The following is a 21440-nucleotide window of genomic DNA, read 5'->3' on the forward strand; positions in this document are numbered from 1 at the left end:
ACGGGGGCACGCGGTAGGCCACATCTATAGAAATACTACCATCTATGAATTTAAATAATGGAATATATACTTTTTTTTTTTTTTTTAATCTTTATTTAGGAAAAAAAGGCCTTCGTCGCTGAGCGATGATGCCGGCCTCATAATAGTTACATATGGTTATTGTCTACAATTTAACAATTTGATTATTAAGTGGTACAATTTAATAGTCTGCTTAGATGTAGGTTTAAACAACAAAATATTACATAAGCCCACGTCAGTTAGTTTAAGTTTGGCTTGCGGAGAACTGACGATCGACGCCGATATCGGAGGCGTGTGGAGGCACTAGGAACGTTCGATTTATCTGCACAGTCGGACTGCACAGTTTAATCGCTACGATTTATAGTTACGTGTGTAGCCGGCATAAGGTAGGTAGGGTTTTAAAGGTGTGTGCACGACCCTTTAAATGACAAATAAAAGTACGGGATTAGAAATAAATCTTAAAATGTACAAAGATACGTTTTTGATCTTGGAGGATACAACTAAAGATAGTTAGATATAGCCGGTCAAACAACTTTGTCAGTAGAAAAAGGTGCGAAATTCAAATTTTCTATGGGACGATTACCCTTCGTGCAGACGTGCACTGCATACATTTTGAAATTTTCCTATTTTTCTACAGCCCCCTCCAGACTATGTACGTGAATCGCGGATGAAGCCGCGATTCGCGCACGAGTGAGGAGGGCCCTTACTAACGGAAATGGCTTGACAGACTATTTATTCGTCTGAATAAAATAACTTACTACCAATCGCAGAAATCGCAATCCTGAGATCCTGACATGACTTTTTTGTTGATGTGTCAGTCAACAGTGTGTCAGTTAGTTTCTTATCAGTTTACGCTTAGCTGTGGTATATAAGCGAAAATGGGAACTTTACTAGGTTTAAGAATTATTTCCTTATTTTATTTTATACCTTTACTTATAAAATGTTACGGTAACGATATATTAGGATGTGGTGGATTTGTGAAAAGTCACGTTAATTTGGATTTCTCTAAAATCGAAATCGGATTGTAAGTTAACCTCACACTTAGTTTTCTTACTCAATTTAATCCAATTAGACATTTTAAAACGTTAATACGCAGAAATATAACGCAAATAAGCAATGTTTAAGCGCTTTACAATTTTTGTAACTGATATCCATTCATAAATCATATTGAAACTTATTGTTTTCTCATAGGTATACCAAAGAAGGTAGTCTAAAAGAGAAGACAGAATGCGCCCCAAACAACGGGTACTATTTTCTCCCGCTCTACGAAAAGGGCGAATACGTGTTAAAGGTCCACCCTCCACCAGGCTGGAGCTTCGAGCCCTCAGAAGTAAACTTAAACGTTGATGGTGTTACGGACCAGTGTTCTACCGGCCAGGATGTAAACTTTTCGTTTAACGGTTTTGGTATTACTGGTCTAGTGATCACGGCAGGGCAGAAGCAAGGGCCTGCGGGTATAGCGGTGCAGCTGGTTAATGATAATGGTGAAGTGAGGAACACGGTGACCTCTGCGGGTGGGGAGTTCCACTTTACTCCGGTGATTCCTGGGAAATACACTGTGAAGGCATCTCATCCAAGGTAAAGCACTTTAAATTTTAAAGTATTTTAAACAAGTATGTAGTTTCTTTTAACCCTAATTAATTTATCTTGTGCAAATTTTAATTATTAGTTTAGAAAAATAAACTAAATGCATAGCCGTGTGCCAAATAATATTTATCTATCATGTGCAAATATGGTGATGTGAACAAGCACCATGTCATGAGATCAATTATCATCTTATATCAAATTTGGAATCATTTCTGGTTAATTACTGAATTCATTTGGTTATCTATATACCATACCTTGACCATACCATAATATTATGTTTTATAAAGTCAAAAATCATGTTTTAATGAAGTAGCCATATTTTACACTTAAAAAAGTCCTCAAACACGTTGAATTCTCTTTTTGTCCTTATAATGTTCATCAACTAAATAGTTGATGCAAAGGTCTTACCCAACTAAATTGTATTTAAAAACTTGTAGATGGAAGCTAGAGCCATCTTCAGCAGTAGTCCAAGTGAAGGAAGGCAACACAGCCCTGCCGACAGGAGTGCTGGCCGTCAAAGGTTACGATGTGAAGGGCTCTGTCACTTCTAACGGCAACGCTATTACTGGGCTCTATGTGCTGCTGTATTCTAAAGAGGTGAGATTTTACTAAATACAATATAATAAAAAACGCATTTATCTGATTTGCAGGACTAGGGATCCCTTAAGTGATTTGTGAACAGTTTTTTTATTGATCACCAAAAATTAGGAAGCATTTTGTATACATATTTAATTACACAAACGTCGCTCTAGTCGCTCTACCGGCGAGATAGTTTCATTGGTTTCATTGTTTTTACCTTAAATTCGGTTCAGCTGAGTTGCACCAGCTGTGGTGGTCACGGAAAGACAACAAACAATTAAACTATATCCGTTTGTGTAATTAAACATGTGTACAAAACGCGAGAGTTTAAAGCATTTTGTGTGTTTTGTGCATGTAGTTCCTAGTCTCTTTATATACCTATTTAGGATGTCGAATTTGCGAACACAGAGTAACAGAGAGTGTCTTAAGATTGTATATAAATGTGAAATTATATTAGACATCACCTTGTAGGGTATATTATCACCACAACCATTAGAGATGGAATTCAAAAATTGGAACATAACATGCAATATTTCACATTATAGTCACCATATACCACTTTGAAACTGATTTTTTACAGTAAAAACATTATTTTCACCATCAGGAAAGCCCCAAACTTCGCGTGGAAGGCTGCAAGACGGCCCTCCTGCAGGGTGTCCCCGGTTCCCCAATCTGCCACTCTGTAACGGACAACAACGGGGAGTTCACATTCGGTTTGGTGCCAGCGGGTGAATACAAGTTGCTGGCGCTGGCCAAGAACCCGGGACAGGCGACTGTTAGCTATAATGTGAAGCCGGAGAGTGTGCCGTTCACTGTGTTACATGATAGCTTGTATATTAAGAATGCTTTTGAGGTTAGTCATTCTAAATATTTGCATAAGGGTGGATCAACTATTTCTTGTTGTTATTATGTCCAGTCAGCCAAGAGACAATAGTCGCATAGTTGGTTAGAAGACATTGTACACCACCTTCTTCTGACACGTTTGGTAGACGACCCTTAATGGAAAGGGTTTATAAGTATCACAAAAAAGCGTGTTTGGTGAATTTAAATGCCTAAAAATCAGGTTTTAAAGAGTGACCCAGGAGAACGTAACCATGGCAACGAGTGACAAAAAAAAATTGATTCACCCATATGCTTTATTTTTATAATCCAGATATTATCCCAATATTTACATTGTACTTTTTTTTCAGGTGACCGGTTTCACAGTAATGTCGTCAGTAGTGTCCACCGCTGGTGCTGGTTTACCCAACGCACGCGTGTCGTTGGATGGCAAAGCGGTCGGAAAGACGGACGGCACTGGAAAATATACCTTGCCATCTCTGCAAAGTGGGACTTACACGATCAGCGTGGAACATGGTAAATGTCTCTTATCTTATCTTGTCTCTTGTTAATTTTAGGGTTCCGTACCTCAAAAGGGGAAAAAACGGAACCCTTATAGGATCACTCGTGCGTCTGTCTGTCTGATCCCCCCCCCCTTTATCTCCGAAACTACTGGGTCTACAAAAAAATACACAAAATAGTTCTTTACCTATAGATGACAGGAAAACCTATTAGAAATGTGCAGTCAAGCGTCGGGCTTAATGGACCCTTGGAACGCGAGACTGACTCGCACTGGGCCGGTTTTTCTCAAACATGCGCAGAAATATTGTCGTTAATTTCGTGATAGAGGGTTGCGAAACCTCATCTTGCGGTCGCTTTAGTGAGATGCGCCGGCAATGGATTTTCATACAACATTGCCGGCCTACACCGGCAACGTAGCTTCTCGCCGCACGTCATGTAACTACTGGGCCGACAATCCCTATTTCCCTATTCCAGAATTATTTGATTAACCCTTTGAACGCGAAACCTGTCGTGTGCGCGAACGTGAACCTAATCGGAATGCACGAAGGTTGTTATTGAGCTGTAGCCTCGCGCGGCAGTTGACGTCTTTGGCTCTCAAGGTTATCTTGCTTGATTTTTTATTTAAAGTGTACATTTTGTCCACAGACCAAGCCCAGTTCGATGATATCCAGCTAACCATAACCCCAACCGGCTCGGTCCGCATCCCTGAAGCGCGCGTGACGCGCTGGCGCGTGTGCGGCACTGTCACTCCGCCCGCCGCACGACATGTGGTCGTTCGCGATAGCCGGATACCCGTTGACGACCAAGGTGGGTTTATAACTCTAAACACATATTTAAGTCACCAAATATTTTGTTTTCAGTTGGCAGTCTTCGCACCGATAAAAAGGTAGCTTATGTGCTGCCTTCTACCTTAACCTTACATATGCATACAGGGTGCTTCCTGTAGAGCAATAAATTAAACTAAAGGCTGTACTCCTTAAACTGACCAACATTTGTTCAGCAACTTTTAAAAATTATGAATTCTTTAGGCTTCCTCTTTTTCATACAAAATAAATATTGCCTTCAATGTACGCTGACATCAGTGTGTTTGACGTTGCTTGTCACGCTTTAAACATAACAAAATTTGCAATACATTGCGTCTTAGAATAAACTTTAAAGTGTAATAAAAATCAAAAGAGGAGTTATTTTCAAAAGTTGCTGAACAAATGTTGGTCAGTTTGAGGAGTACAGCCTACAGTTTAATTTATTGCTCCTGTTACAGGAAGCACCCTGTATATGCTGATTATATATTTGGTCTAAAAAATCTTGTCAGTAGAAAAAGGCGGCAAATTTGAAAGTTCTCGGGTTAGCAACACTACGTTTGAATTGTTCGAAAATCGCGTGTCATTTATATCTTTATCTGTGGAACTGTTTTGTTTATATTTTATCGTTGTTCGATGTACACTGCTGCTTTTGGTTCGTTTCCTAGGGATACCATACTTTAGTTTGCTTTACATTACTACTGACATATCCTGCTTGACAGACTATATTATTGTTTATCAGGTAAATGGTGCACGTTCCTGCCACCTGGCGTGTACACGGCGAGAGTCGACGTTTCCGAGCAGGAACAACGGGATGGATTGCAGTAAGTCCAACATTATTTGTACTAATTTGGCTTATGGGCGAATGAACTTTAAGACAGACACTTTTCACGTCTCTGGCGTTACCAGAAATGTCTCTGGAGTTACTAAGTAATCACATTTGGAATTAATTATTTGTCAAAATTTTTGGTCCATCAGAGAGCAAATCGCATAAAATAACATGAAATAGTAGGTATATTATTTATATAGTGTCTGTCTAAAAGTTGTGTCGCCCATATTCTAAGAAAAAAGAGCCGGTGAAATATAAAGCATAATATTAGATATAATTTTTGCATATCTAATAATTATAAAGTTACGCCGATGGCGTCACATTCTCAACGTAGTTTGATCTCTTTTGCTTTGAAACATCAAAAACTCGTCCGAAACTCATTTGACACAATTTATTTCAGATACTACCCCCTATCACACAAAATCACCGTAGCGCACTCATCCGTATCAGACATAGCGTTCTCCCAACTGAAAGCACTCGTATCCGGCACGGTCCGGTGCCAGACCGGCGCCTCGGAGTTGCCTGTGACTCTTCGGACGTTAGCGCCGGACGGTAGCGTTGTGGGCAATCCTCTTACTACTACTGCAAAAGGTTTGTTGCATTATTACCACTCCTAACAAAAAAATGAATTAAATTTTGACATTTCATCTCCGAAATCATATGCCTTTATCAGGATTCGAAACTAGGACCTCCTGATTCGTAGGCAGGGTCGCGGTCACTACCGACTATAGTTGGTCAAACCAAATTGTCAGTCAGTAAGAATCAGGAAAACTATACTCATCCTTTTCTTTTGGGTGCTAGTACTAGTGTAAGACAAAGATAGTATGATTCTCTCTGTCTATGTTTGAAATGAGACTGTAGGCTAAAAGTAACATCAATGAGATTTCTTTGTTTCAGATGGCAAATACACCTTCAAAGACGTACTACCCGGTAGCGTAGAGTTATCAGTACCATCCGATAGACTTTGCTGGGCCGAAAGCGTTCACAACATCGTGGTAACGCAGGAGACAGCAACAGTCCCGGACTTTGTACAGACCGGACATGTTTTGAGGGCTACTAGTTCGCATAAGATTGAGGTATGTGTCCACTGTGTTACATTTAGTATTTTTTCCTACAGTTAGATATACTGTTATGTTAGTACCATCCGATGGACTGTGTTGGGTAGAAAGCGCTCCCAACATCGTGGTAACGCAAGAGACAGTCATTGTGCCGGACAAACATGTGTTGAGTGCTATTAGTTCCCATAAGATTGAGTTATGTGTCCACTGCGTTACATTATAATTTTGCATATAATAACATATATTATGTTGTCAGTAGTCCAGTACCATCTAATATACTGTGTTGGGCCGAGACTGTTCACAATATTGTGGTAACGCAAGAGACGGCTCCTGCATCACATGTCGATCAGACTCGACATGTAGTCAAAAATTGGAGCAAGTGGCAGCTGCGTTACATTTAATAATTTTGATGGCCAGAGTGTCCACAACATAATGTATCACAGGAGACAACTATTTTTATGTATTCAGACTTAGGGCGACGACTCCTCATAAAAACGAAATATTTACTATAAACCATTTTTTTCCCGCCAATTTAACATATTCATTGCCACCCAGCCAAACGAGACATCCGCGCCGGGCCACAAAAAAATCGTCATATAAAGCTGTAGTACCACGAGCCCGACTATCGGGTCGTCCGGCCTGGGAACGAAATCATAAAATACCTGATAGTCGGGTTTTCGGCACTGAATGTGTTAACAACTATTCAAGTAGTTTATTTGCTTTCATGTTGTACATAACATCTTATGAAATAAAAGTTTCAAACATGAGCCCCGTAAGGGCATGGCAATTCTTATAAGTAACTTAAGCTAACTTAAACTAATGTGTTTTTTTTTACACTAGGTAACAACTGTAATACGCTTATTAGATATTGTACAAAAAATATAATGATGACATTTTATAGTTGGTCGTTTAAAAATTCATTCACAGAATAATAGGTTTTCGTTATAAGCATTTGTTTTAGTTTATTTGCAAAAATATTTTCTTTTTCTTCTTTTTTAATTTCTTCAGGTAACTTATTATATAATTTAATCGACATTTTTAAAGGGCCTGAAGAATGTAGTTTTAATCGGTACTGTGCAAATTTAACAATGGTTTGTTTCAGGTGGATTACATAAGCGACGATGGTTCAGAAAAGGGCACTTTAACCCTTCCGGCGGGTGCGAGCTCGCACTGCGTGGGGCGCGGGCTGCCGCGCCGGTACACGCTCACGCCGCGCGGCTGCCACCAGCTTAACCCGCCCACTGCCCAAGCCGACACCGCCGCTGAACACCAACAGGTGGGTTGTAGGGACGAATGATCAATAAAGTGCGCGTTTTTTTTATTTTTTTATTTATTTATGTGACATTTAGATTTTATTCTAGAAACATTCTGGACTAGTATTTTTTATACAATTTTTTTTTCATGTTTGACGATCCTTTTGTGAAATTCTTAATTTAATTTAATTTGTGTTTAATTTGATTTGTACAATAATCCAATATTCTTATGGAATAATAACATCAATAAATTGCTCTGATAATTAGCTTAAGATAATTTATAAGTATGTTACGATTCATAAGTGCTTGTTGCTAGGCCTACATGAATAAAGTATATTTTGACTTTGACTTTGACTTTGCGCGTTAATCAGGGCAAGGGGTTGTCCCGCAATGCGTCCTGCGTGCGTCTATTTTGTTTACACCTAATATTCCTCGAGCTAGATGTAACTTAAGGGGCCCCCTGATTACCAGTCCGCCGGACGATATCGGCCTGTCGGTTGTTCGGAACTGTCAACTTTTTGTTCCAACTGACAGGCTGATGTCGTCCGGCGAAGTGATAATCAGTGGGCACCTTTTTTTTGGCTCCGGTAGAGCATCTGCCCAAATCGGGGGAAGAAAACCACTTGAAAGAAACTTCCAATCACTTCTATGAAATGTTTAACAATCTTTCTCTTGTGCGTTGTACTTGTACCCTAAAGCTTTGGATTCCTCCGAAAACGGTGCCGTCATATAGCGGCCGCAAAAGACGGCCGTCTTTACGGTGGCGACATGTGGAAAGTACCACGGCGTCATAACACACCGTCATCCACCAAGGTCAAAGCGGCAAATTTGAAAAATGTAGGTGCGATGGGATAACATCCCATAGAAAATTTGAATTTCGCGCCTTTTCCTACTGACAAGATTTGCTTCATCATCTATAATTTACTTGGAGGATGAAATATCATCAGAAGAGGAAAATAATCGTAGTACGGAATCATTTATTCAAATCTCGTGTCATTTATTCAAAATGGCGTCACCGCTATCTAATAAAACGTTCACGAAACTATCGACACCGTCATGACGGCCGTCATCTTACGTTACGTTGACAATCAACGTAACGTAACGCCGTCTAGGAAACCGCGCCATCTTGTTTACATAGACAACGTTCTAGTGACGTCAGTCAACGCTATATAGCAGCCGTAATATGACGGCACCGTTTTCGGAGGAATCCAAAGCTTAACCCAAAATCCAGTCAAATACCGTATTGTATCAAACTGATAGAGGGTGTGTTCATAAATAAGTAGGTAAATATTGTGGTAATGTAACACACATTTTTGTCCACAGCCAATAATCTTCATCGCCGTAGCCCACTCGGTGGTCCTCCGCGTGACCTCCCCTGAACCTGTCAAAGACCTGGTGCTGAAGATCGGAGCTGATGGCCTCGGACCTCGCGCCGTCGGACCTCTGAAACCCCAACCCAGGGCTGGAGGTGGATATGTCTTCGAACACGAACTGTTCATGAAAGAGGTAAAATATACATGAGTGAATCAACTTTTTCCTGTCACTCGTTGCCATGGTTACGTTCTCCTGGGTCACTCTTTTTTGTGCACCAAACACGCTTTTTTGTGATACTTAGAAACCATTTCGTTGTCTACCAAGCGTGTCAGAAGGTGGTGTACGATGTCTTCTAACAAACTTGCTACTATTGTCTCTTGGCTGACCGGACAGAATAACAACAAGAAATAGTTGATCCACCCACATACATACAATTATCTGAAACTCGTCAAAACTAGGGCTCGCGGTCGCGTCCGGGTTTCGTGTACCCGTCGCCGGGGCCCCGTTCTCGTGTTACACGAAACCGAATTTTTAGTCCGTTCGGAACGGGTAATTAGGGTCCGTGTATACCTGTACGTCCGGATCCACGGATATTAATTATGCACGGGTCCGGATACCGTTACAAGGGGTCATCCATTAATTACATCACACGAATTTCTAGGTTTTTTGACCCCTCCCCCCACACACTTGGTGAGATTTGGCAAAACCCTCCCCCCCTGGTGTCACGTCACATTTTTTCAACGAAATCTAGAAATCGAGTACCTATTATTAATATTATATTAAAAATATTATCCTTCCAAAAACTTGTTTAACTGTACAGCGAATTCAATAATTTAAATAAGTTAAAGTTTTTTCTTGTCACTCTTCCCCCCCCCCCCCTAAATGTGTGATGTAATTAATGAATGACCCCTAATAGTGTGTCCTTAGTTTCACCAAGTCTTTTTTCAGGGCGAAGTAGCAGTAGTATCAGCCGAGTCCTCGACTCTCCTCTTCAGTCCGTCTGAGCCTCAGCAGGTGATCGGTTCGTCTGACTGTCAACCACAGGCGTTGACCATCCGCGCCGTCAAGGGCCTGTCTTTGGCTGGTCGTATCATACCCCCTGTTGCTGGGGTTACTGTCACTTTGACCTCAGGTTAGTATGTAATATTCTAATACTAGCGACCCGTCCCGGCGTCGCACAGGTTAACAAATTAACACATAAACCTTCCTCTTGAATCACTCTATCTCTTAAAAAAAACCGTATCAAAATCCGTTGCGTAGTTTTAAAGATCTAAGCATACAGACAGACAGACAGCGGGAAGCGACTTTGTTTTATACTATGTAGTGATTTGGCTAAAGTTTTCTCTAACTGATCAGGTGGTCTAGCCAAGGTGACAATCGCTTGCGCTTCGCCATCGAATCGCTTTGTGTCTCTCTCACTCTTCCTTATAAATGTGACAGTGACAGTTGCGTTTCGTTCGCTACGGAGCGTTAGCGATTGGCATTTTGTCTACGGGGGCAGCACTGCACTAGACAGTTTTCACTAAACCAAATGTGCTCAGAAAAATAATACTGTAGTTTCTGTAGATTTTTGGAATATTAAGATAACTTTTTTAAAATTATTTCTATAGATGTAGAATATAAAAAAGTGGAAAAAGTTCTCGGAAAAATGCACAATGAACCAAGAAAACTTTCATTTTAGAAACTGAAAATTTCGTTTGCCATACAAACATTTTAGAAGTTTCCAAAATTTTCTCATGAGGATTGTTGTTATTGCACCTTTGGCACATCAGTATAACTGTGATTGATTCATTAGGGTTCCGTACCTCAAAAGGAAAATACGGAACCCTTATACCGTGCTCACTCGTGCGTCTGTCTGACCATTCCCCCCCCCACACATTGTCATCACAATTTTAAGAGCCTGGCTCTTGTCGGTGGAGTAATCGCCATTCCGTTCCTCTCTCTGCCACTGTTTTGAGCTCCTGATACGCCACTACGTTGATTTTCTCTTTGGCTTGGTCCAAAAACGCACGTCTCGGCCTTCCTCTGCCTATCTTTTTTTAGGGTTCCGTACCCAAAGGGACAAAAACCGTACAAAAACGGGACCCTATTACTAAGACTCCGCTGTCCGTCCGTCCGTCCGTCTGTCACCGGGCTGTAGCTCACGAACCGTGATAGCTAGACAGTTGAAATTTTCACAGATGATGTATTTCTGTTGCCGCTAATATAACAACAAATACTAATAAAAACAGAATAAAATAAAGATTTAAGTGGGGCTCCCATACAACAAACGTGATTTTTAGGGTTCCGTACCCAAAGGGTAAAAACGGGACCCTATTACTAAGACTTCGCTGTCCGTCCGTCCGTCCGTCCGTCCGTCCGTCCGTCTGTCACCAGGCTGTATCTCACGAACCGTGATAGCTAGACAGTTGAAATTTTCACAGATGATGTATTTCTGTTGCCGCTATAACAACAAACACTAAAAAAGCGGCCAAGTGCGAGTCGGACTCGCCCATGAAGGGTTCCGTATTTAGGCGATTTATGACGTATTAAAAAAAAACTACTTGCTAGATCTCGTTCAAACCAATTTTCGGTGGAAGTTTACATGGTAATGTACATCATATATTTTTTTTAGTTTTATCATTCTCTTATTTTAGAAGTTAGGGGGGGGGGGGGACACACATTTTACCACTTTGGAAGTGTCTCTCGCGCAAACTATTCAGTTTAGAAAAAAATGATATTAGGAACCTCAATATCATTTTTGAAGACCTATCCATAGATACCCCACACGTATGGGTTCGATGAAAAAAAAATTTTTGAGTTTCAGTTCGAAGTATGGGGAACCCCAAAAATTAATTGTTTTTTTCTATTTTTGTGTGAAAATCTTAATGCGGTTCACAGAATACATCTACTTACCAAGTTTCAACAGTATAGTTCTTATAGTTTCGGAGAAAAGTGGCTGTGACATACGGACGGACAGACAGACGGACAGACAGACAGACGGACAGACAGACAGACAGACAGACATGAGGAATCTATAAGGGTTCCGTTTTTTGCCATTTGGCTACGGAACCCTAAAAACAGAATAAAATAAAGATTTAAGTGGGGCTCCCATACAACAAACGTGATTTTTGACCGAAGTTAAGCAACGTCGGGTGGGGTCAGTACTTGGATTTGTGACCGTTTTTTTGCTTGTTTTTTTCGCTTGTTTTGCTCTATTTTTTGTTGATAGTGCGGAACCCTCCGTGCGCGAGTCCGACTCGCACTTGGCCGGTTTTTTTCTGTTCGACTCACACCCAATCTCCCTGTCCAGATGACCTCGAGCTAACCCAGACCACAACGACCACCGGCACATACAGCTTCGGTCCCCTGGACGCGAGCAAAAAATACACCATCACCTGCTCCAAGGAATCGTACGTGTTCGACGGGCCTAACGACGCAGGGGATGTGCGCGCGCACAAGCTGGCCGAGATTATAGTGGAACTGGTCGATGACGCTGATGGGAAGCCTTTACAGGTATTCAAATAGACAATAAATAAATACCTTGACGTTATTAACAAGGCTCGGAAGATCGCCGGTCATTTTGAAAACATAAACCATTATTTAGGATATTTTTATAAAAAGGAAGTCTGTTGTATGTAACAGGGTCATGTTTTCAAAATGGCGGCCGTTTATCCGAGCCTTGATTATTGTAACGGTCCCCTGGACTCGAGTAAGCACTGCTAGTTGCTAGTAGTACTTTAGATATCACGTGCTCCAAGGAATCGTACGTGTTCGAGGGCCCTAACGACGCAGGGGATGTGCGCGCGCACAAGCTGTAAAATTTAATAAGCTTTAAATATACAATAACCCTAAACTTTATGTTTAACTTTATGTTTTATCCCATTCATTCGTTGACATTGGTGACTGCTTACCGTCAGGCGGGCCGTATGCTTGTTTGCCATCGATTTAGTATAAAAAAAGGATTTCTGTTGTAACAAGTTTTCAAAATAACGGCCTTTTTCTGAGCGTTGGTTGTTGAAACAGTCCCCTGGACGCGTACAACTGAGGAGTGTCTTTTCAAAAGGGTTTATTTTTTTCTTAGCGGTACTTCTAGAGAGAACCTTGCTCAAGAAAACTTAAGGTCCAATTTAGAAATAGATTCCCAGAAAAAATAAACCCTTTTGAAAAGACACTCCTCAACTATAGTATTCATTAAAATTAAGTCCTAATCGCATATAATTAACTTTGAAAATTACCTCCGACGTTTCTAGGACGGCATTGTCCTCATAGTCTGGATGAAGACTCAATATAAAAATAAATAATGTTAAATATAATATAAAGTTTAAATCAGTGTTTTTTTTTTTATAATATTCATTATACAACACTTAACTGAACTATAATATTTCAGGGCGCCCTAGTCTCCGTAAGCGGCGGCTCGTACCGCCGTAACCTGGTCTCTGGTGCCTCAGGTTCGCTTCGGTTCAGCTCCCTAGCGCCGGCGGAGTACTACGCCAAGCCTCTCATGAAGGAATACAAATTCAGTCCGCCGCATGAGATACTTACTGTGCAGGAGGGGCGCGAACACAAGCTGACACTCAGGTATAAAAAAAAAAATTGTCTATTGTTAACTAAAACCGCTCGTGCCACGTGCCACACCATAAAAAATCGGTGTTTCGGTTACTGAGTTCCGGCGAGTCGAACGCTACAGAACCAGTCTAAAATGTGTCATCGAGATGCGTAACAAAGGCGCGGTATCGGAGAGCGCACCTACACTGGTTTTTTGAGCGTTGGACTAGCCCGCGCTCAGGTGCCAAATAGAATAATTAGGACACTTTTTTGCAGGTGTAGCACGTGCGGTTTTACTGAACAATAGACAATAGGATAAGCCTTCGGGCTCTACTAGAAAGCTACAAACTATAACACATTATTTATTAAGATATTCATAAACTAGCTACCAGGCCCCGTAGACATGCCAATCGCTAACGCTACGAAGAAAGCCACTGCCACTGTCACACTAATATGGAAGAGTGATAGAGACCAGGGATGTTGCGGATGCAGATTTTTTGACATCCGCGGATGCGGATGCGGATATTTAAACGCTCACATCCGCGGATGCGGATGCGGATGCGGATGTCAAGATTAGGTACTTAGAAAACGTCAAATATTACATTTTTAGTATTTTTTTATCTAAAAAAAACGAAATGTTTAGTATTTGAGCAAGAATATAGGTGCGTTATATTTAATAAACAGTAACTTCGCCAACTTTTCTGGATCTAGACGATTTCGTTATAGGTAATAACGAAATTACCTAGCACTTACGCCGCCGCTAAGACGTTCCTGTACCGACTTGTTCGACATCCGCATCCGCATAAGCTCCGCATCGATTTTATGCGAATGCGGATGCGGATGTTGAAAATAATGCGGAAGTTCCGCGGTTGCGGATGCGGATGCGGATGTTCGCAACATCCCTGATAGAGACCCAAAGCGATTAGATAGCGAAGCGCTAGCGATGGTCACCTTGGCTAGGCCGCCTGGTGTGGTCTCTGGCGCCTCAGGCTCGCTTCGGTTCAGCTCCCTAGCTCCGGCGGAGTACTACGCCAAGCCTCTCATGAAAGAATACAGGTTCAGTCCGCCGCATGAGATACTTACTGTGCAGGAGGGGCGCGAACACAAGCTGACACTCAGGTAATTTTTAGGTATACAGGGTGCTTTTGATATCACTGGCCAAACTCTGAGGGGTGAATATGAGTCGCTTAGCTTTAAACTCGGGTGAATCCATCTGTCAGATTATGAGATTTTGGTATTAAGAAAAGGTAATAGGGTAGATATTTGCTGAGGGTCGAATGAATTTACCCGAGTTTTAAGTTAAGCGACACATATATATGTACCTAAGACCCTAAGTCGTATACTGAACAACTTTTACTATGGGGCCAACCACGAAATCGCGAACACAAATAAGTCTTATACATTTCGGTGAATTAGAGTCAATGTTTTCTATAGAAAAGCTCTTACTTTATCGCGATTTCGGGGTTGGCTCCACAGTAACAGTTGTTCAGTATGACCTGCATATTCAACCATCAGTTTGGTCCCACCCAGTTTGGTCAGTGATAACAAAATCAGCCTGTATATGTAGGAATATTTATGTAAGTATATTATTACAGTAGTCTCGACTTGTATCTAACTCTAGTCAAACTATTTCCGTTTAGCCCAATGGTTGACTGGTAGACAATGTCTTAAGGCGTTAAGTCCGCCATTTGTTAAATTGTTTACTTTTTTATCTCTGTGGCACTATTGTCCCTGTATCAACTTACCCTACTACAAGCATGAATTTTATTTTTCAGAGGGGTCCGCGTGGCATGGTCGTGTGTCGGCCATCTTCTGTCTCTCGGCGGTGTGGGCTGGGCCGGGGCCACTGTGGTAGCCAAGGCGTCAGGAAAGTGTGCCAGTGAAGAAGCCACTACTGAAGCTAATGGAGCCTTCAGGTAACTGACACTACCCTAGGTCGGCCGTCTTCTGTCTCTTGGCGGTGTGGGTTTTTACAATTTTTATATGTATGGCGGATTATTAAGAGACTCAATTAGCCCAACTGGAATCACTTTACTTGAGTTTTCTCTTTCCCAAGTTTTTTGAATAGGTACGCAATACGCAAGCCAAAACTCAATTTTAGTGGCATGAGTCGAATAAGTTTGGCAACTTTTGTAATCTACTTGTAAATAAAAGATTTGAAATATTTTGCTTATTCTTTGGCGTCGTAGATCTTGATTTTCTTACGTATACAGTTACAATAAAAAGTTATTTACCTAATTGCATGTTTTTGTACAGAATACGCGGCCTACTGCCCGGCTGTGTGTACACGCTACAACTCAAGGACTCGACTACACCAGAGCTGGCTGGACTGAAGCTAGTCAAAGCGCCGTCTTCCATACAAGTTAGTATCTTAATGCCTTAGGTATAAGATTCAAATTCGCTAGGGCAGAATTCTTCAGTTCGTTTCGTGAAGATTCATTGATTGTTTTAGATCTGTAAAATATAAGACGAATTTTATTATGATATTTCGAATTTAAACGCCGTAACGGACTACCGCAAGGTCGCGGTAGTCTGTTACGGCTATAACACCTGAAGTAGATGTTAGAATTCAGTAACCACAAAAATATATGGCGTCGTACTAGATACCAGATATTCGGCTATCAAAATCGCTGACACGTTATATTTTCGCACTTTACACCTCTTGGTATGCAAACATTAAAAGAAAAAGTGAGTTTTAAATTGCAAAGGTTGCTATCCTATTCCACAAATTTATTTATTAGCCCAATACTTATTTATTGTTTACTAAATCAATGTATTATTCCAGGTGAAAAACAACCAAGACATCACCGACGTCCAACTCATCGCTATCCAACCACAGCAGATAACGGACACCAATGTGCTAGTCTACACTCCCAACATAGACCATTATAAGACCCTCCGTCTCACTTTAGCACTAGAGTCTACCCCGGATACTCCTATATACTCCACCAAACTTGACAGTGCCGGATACAGTCAGACTCTAAACCCAGGTATTTATTTACATCCAACCACAAGAGTTAACGGACACCAATGTGCTAGTCTACACTCCCAACATAGACCATTATAAGACCCGCCGTCTCACTTTAGCACTAGAGTCTACTCCGGACACTCCTATATACTCCACCAAACTTGACAGTGCCGGATACAGTCAGACTCTAAACCCAGGTATTTATTTACATCCAACCACAAGAGTTAACGGACACCAATGTGCTAGTCTACACTCCCAACATAGACCATTATAAGACCCGCCGTCTCACTTTAGCACTAGAGTCTACCCCGGATACTCCTATATACTCCACCAAACTTGACAGTGCCGGATACAGTCAGACTCTAAACCCAGGTATTTATTTACATCCAACCACAAGAGTTAACGGACACCAATGTGCTAGTCTACACTCCCAACATAGACCATTATAAGACCCGCCGTCTCACTTTAGCACTAGAGTCTACTCTGGATACTCCTATATACTCCACCAAACTCGACAGTGCCGGATACAGCCAGACTCTAAACCCAGGTATTTATTTACATCCAACCACAAGAGTTAACGGACACCAATGTGCTAGTCTACACTCCCAACATAGACCATTATAAGACCCTCCGTCTCACTTTAGCACTAGAGTCTACCCCGGATACTCCTATATACTCCACCAAACTTGACAGTGCCGGATACAGTCAGACTCTAAACCCAGGTATTTATTTACATCCAACCACAAGAGTTAACGGACACCAATGTGCTAGTCTACACTCCCAACATAGACCATTATAAGACCCGCCGTCTCACTTTAGCACTAGAGTCTACCCCGGATACTCCTATATACTCCACCAAACTTGACAGTGCCGGATACAGTCAGACTCTAAACCCAGGTATTTATTTACATCCAACCACAAGAGTTAACGGACACCAATGTGCTAGTCTACACTCCCAACATAGACCATTATAAGACCCGCCGTCTCACTTTAGCACTAGAGTCTACTCTGGATACTCCTATATACTCCACCAAACTCGACAGTGCCGGATACAGTCAGACTCTAAACCCAGGTATTTATTTACATCCAACCACAAGAGTTAACGGACGCCAATGTGCTAGTCTACACTCCCAACATAGACCATTATAAGACCCGTCGTCTCACTTTAGCACTAGAGTCTACCCCGGATACTCCTATATACTCCACCAAACTCGACAGTGCCGGATACAGCCAGACTCTAAATCCAGGTATTTTATTTTGTTTGAACCCATTTCTTGCCTAGATACACTATCTTACAAAATATATATAATTTTACACCTTCTTTTTCTATTTTTTGCTAAGAGAATTTTTTTGCTGTATCAGGCGCAACTTAGGCTTGACCTCATGATTTTTTTTTTGTTAAGAAAAGGGTGTTTTATGTCTGAGCCTGACTTGACAACCTTGTGTAACCTTATGTACACTCTTCACTTACAATCTTACTTCTTTGAGTTGAAGAATTTTCGTTGGAAAAATGATCGTTCAGGAAATGTCAGGATTTTCAGGCTGATGTCCGGACTTTTGGCGGAAAATTCAATTTTTTCGTACCATAACCCCAATATCATTTCTTTTTACTCCCAGGTCTGATGTACGTGCTGCCGCGTTTGCCAGCCGATAATAAGACTTACATCGTGCAGTTAGAGTCCACTTTGTCTAAAGCGACGCACAGCTACGAGGAGGTGGTTGGTTACTTCAACTCGGATGGACAGTTCAAGCATTTCGATTTCGAGTTTTTGCCTAAAGTGAGTTTTATATTACCTATATCTCTTAAGTACCTACATAAAGAATTCGTTCTATTGAAACGGAAATATTAATGTTTTTTTTTGTGCAAAAATAAGAAGAGGCGAGTGCTGAAATTTAGTAATAATAGCACTTACTAATGACGTGGCACATCATCAAAAAACCGGCCAAGTGCGAGTTGGACTCGCGTCCCAAGGGTTCCGTACATTAAGTCCGACTCACGCTTGACTGAACATTTCTAATAGGTTTTCCTGTCACCTATAGGTAAAGAACTATTTTGTTTTTTTTTTCAAAATTTTAGACCCTGTAGTTTCGGAGATAACGGGGGGGGGGGGGGGGGGGGGACAGACAGACAGAAAGACGCACGAGTGATCCTATAAGGGTTCCGTTTTTTCCTTTTAAGGTACGGAACCCTAAAAAAACCGAAAAGCTATTAAAGCACAAAGTGGCGAATTGTCAGTGAAATTTGAATCTACAGTGTAAGAAACACAGTTGATTTTGTTTTGTTTGAAAATTGAACGGAACAAAACAAATGCAACTCTGTTACTATTGAAAATTATATACATTTCATATAACTTAAGTCCTATAGGTAGGGGCTTCGTCACACAGGCGCGTTTTCCGGGCGGCGCGTGAATGTTTTATATGCAAAAGCGGCGCGCCACGCTCACGCGCCGCCCGGCGCCTGTGTGACGAAGCCTTTAGGTGGTTATAGTTATAGCACATTAAAATAAAATATTTCTTATTTTCAGGTAAAATCCTCTGAACAAGAACTCCGCCAAACCTCCCTCCTAGTCGTACCCCTATTCCTCCTCCTAGCGCTCGCCTACCACCAACGAGCCAGTCTACTGGCGCAAGTCACTGCCCTGGCGAGTCAACGGGCCGCGCCTACTCGGCCTACTAGAGCTAGGCCCGATGTACTTGATCATGCCAGTATAGATCAGATTGTTAGTAGTGTTAATGCTGCTGGGAAAAAGAAAAAACAGTGAGCGTTATTGATAAATTATATATTTCTCTGATTAAATTCTACCCCCTTTTCTGTTGTAATGGAGTAATGACATAGCTCATGTAATGGGGTTGGCCGGTCGAAGTATTTAGCAGATGGCGCCATCATAGCTTGCCCTGTCAATCCCTAGAATTCTGTCAAATTTTTGTTTTTTTTTAATGCCCTGAATGCCAACCCTTTAAGCCAAATCTCATAGAAAAAGGGGCAAGTTATGATGGCGCCATCTATACCTTTGACAGTTGCCAACCCCATAGCTCATTCAGTTATTTCATAATTTTTTTCGTATCGCTTCTTTACATGGCGACCTTTTTTAGCTACGTCATTATTTCTACCTACTAGTGTAAGTCAGTAGGTTCAAGTTATGTGTGAAATATACTAGAAGACATAGAGTACTGGCGCAAGTTACTGCCCTGGCGAGTCAACGGGCCGCGCCTACTCGGCCTACTAGAGCTAGGCCTGATGTACTTGATCATGCCAGTATAGATCAGATTGTTAGTAGCGTTAATGCTGCTGAGAAGAAGAAACAGTGAGCTATCTTATGCTAATCTACCCCCCCCCCCCCCCCTATTGTAAAGTGTCATTCTATGGAACTTACTAACTATAGTAACTATATAAACAAACCGCCATATTGAAATTGTCTCTGAATTATGAATTTACTAGTGACTTTTGTTTACATAGCATGAATCTAGTATTTTAACTGGATCAGGCATGAGGGGTGGGGGGAATGACCGAACGGGATAGTTTTATGTATCTTTCAGTAGGAGTAGCAGCGAAAGCGCTATTATTGTTTGTCCTTGTCACAGTCTCGCTTTTTTTTATTCCCTACCATAAATTAGTAGATATGGATTATGGTGGGCACAAATAGGTTCGACCAATCATAGTGTCCCTCACGGACGCACGCGTATACCACATCTATTAGGATCCTACCATCTATGATAGTTAGCTAGTTCCATAGAATTACACTTTAGTGAGAAATGAAATGACGTAGGTAATACTGTAACATCGGTATTAAAAACAATCGTCTTTTTAAACAATGTTGTAGTTTTTCCGTTACTAAATACCGTGTGGTATTACGTTTTTAAATCTTATAAATATAAGCTAGTATTAAATTGAATGAAGGACTTGAACGTTTTATATGTACTTTCTCAAATAGTAATTTATTTAAAACTTCAAATGGTGAACGAATGAATTGAACAATTTTAAGGGTTAATGTTGATTTAATTTATAATTTATGTAGATGCATTTATGTTCGGGTGGTGTTTTTATTTTTAATAATGTCAAATAAAATGGACAGTTCTAATAAACGAAGTTTTATTGTTCCTAAAAATAAAAATGTGGTTATTTATTTATGCATAAGGGCCTTTTAATCAGAAAAGGGTCCTTGTGGACATGAAGTATAAGGAGTTAAGGACCCTTCTCTAATGGAAAACCACAAATTTATAAATAAATTACTACGATAATAAAAACTAATTACTCGTTTTAAGTCTAACATTGCTCGACATGTTTCCCTCGCTCCATAACGAGGAGCTTCAACGGGAGCACGCGTTGGCGGGCTAACGCGGGCTGCAGCTCTGCGCGACCACGAGCAATCTTCGACTTAAAAATGCGTGAGTGACCCATTTTAATATATTTAATATCTGAGTTTCATGAAAATATTGTTGCTAATTTCATGCAGGATTTTTTTCATACACAAAAACACCAGTGAGATGTATAACGTTTATTGTTCCTCAGTAACAATCCTGCCTTCGCCTATTTACAGAACATACAGGCAATTTAGATACGCTTAAAACAATATAACAATCGAACGGACACTGAATCTAGAGCACCAAACAATTTTGACTAGAATTTTGACAAGATTTCTATGTCCAATGATATATTAAAACTTTGTGATATCGGTGGGAATAAAAACGGCCAGAGAACGCTGCGTATGCGTAGGCGTGCAACCGCGCGTGCGCTGAAATGTTGGAGCCGTGCACGCACAGGTCACGCAACGCAACACACGGTATGCCGTCTCTCATAAGCCTCTATATAATACAACGCACGCGCACGTGCACGTCTACACACAATGTAAAAAACAAATGTCTTCTGTTGCCGAAAGTTGAGGACTCTGGTTACACCAATAATGTCTTTTACTTTTGGGAAAAGAGAACTAAAATAAAAATAGAACCAAATCTGTGTATGGCCTATTTTGAAGTACATAAATGCACAGAATGCACTACATCAGTTACTTATAATAACTAGTAAAATAATACTCATAGTAGGTATAGGTACATTTTTTTGCTAAGTTCTTATGAAAAAATAGATGTGAGTGTAAAAGTTTTAAGCATTATAAGATATTTTACATTAAAAAGGATTCTTTTTAAACTGATATATCCAGTCAATCAAAT

General features: G+C 40.9%; 1 protein-coding gene and 1 long non-coding RNA gene across 3 annotated transcripts in view; both read left to right on the top strand.

Annotated features, from left to right (window-relative positions):
- Nucleotides 1–21440, top strand: part of LOC134647428 (uncharacterized) — a 150255-nt gene that overhangs the window by 18408 nt on the left and 110407 nt on the right. The gene's annotated exons all lie outside the window — the stretch shown is intronic.
- Nucleotides 861–19037, top strand: LOC134647379 (BOS complex subunit NOMO3). 2 transcript variants are annotated; one of them, XR_010096825.1, is made up of 19 exons: nucleotides 861–1042; nucleotides 1210–1596; nucleotides 2043–2202; nucleotides 2789–3037; nucleotides 3375–3540; nucleotides 4171–4332; nucleotides 5068–5149; nucleotides 5555–5745; nucleotides 6052–6230; nucleotides 7315–7488; nucleotides 8789–8971; nucleotides 9728–9911; nucleotides 12072–12274; nucleotides 13149–13339; nucleotides 15082–15222; nucleotides 15563–15668; nucleotides 16092–16471; nucleotides 17892–18052; nucleotides 18800–19037. XR_010096825.1 is itself a non-coding variant. In XM_063501724.1 (19 exons), exons 1-19 carry the CDS (start codon nucleotides 897–899, stop codon nucleotides 19034–19036), a joined length of 3507 nt encoding a protein of 1168 aa, XP_063357794.1. In that variant the 5' UTR covers nucleotides 861–896; the 3' UTR covers nucleotide 19037. The 2 variants fall into 2 exon arrangements, 1 of the variants encoding a protein (XP_063357794.1); XM_063501724.1 differs by having other exon boundaries at nucleotides 16092–16296.

This window comes from Cydia amplana, chromosome 4, assembly GCF_948474715.1.
Source record: "Cydia amplana chromosome 4, ilCydAmpl1.1, whole genome shotgun sequence".
In the NCBI taxonomy this organism is placed as follows: Eukaryota; Metazoa; Arthropoda; class Insecta; order Lepidoptera; family Tortricidae; genus Cydia; species Cydia amplana.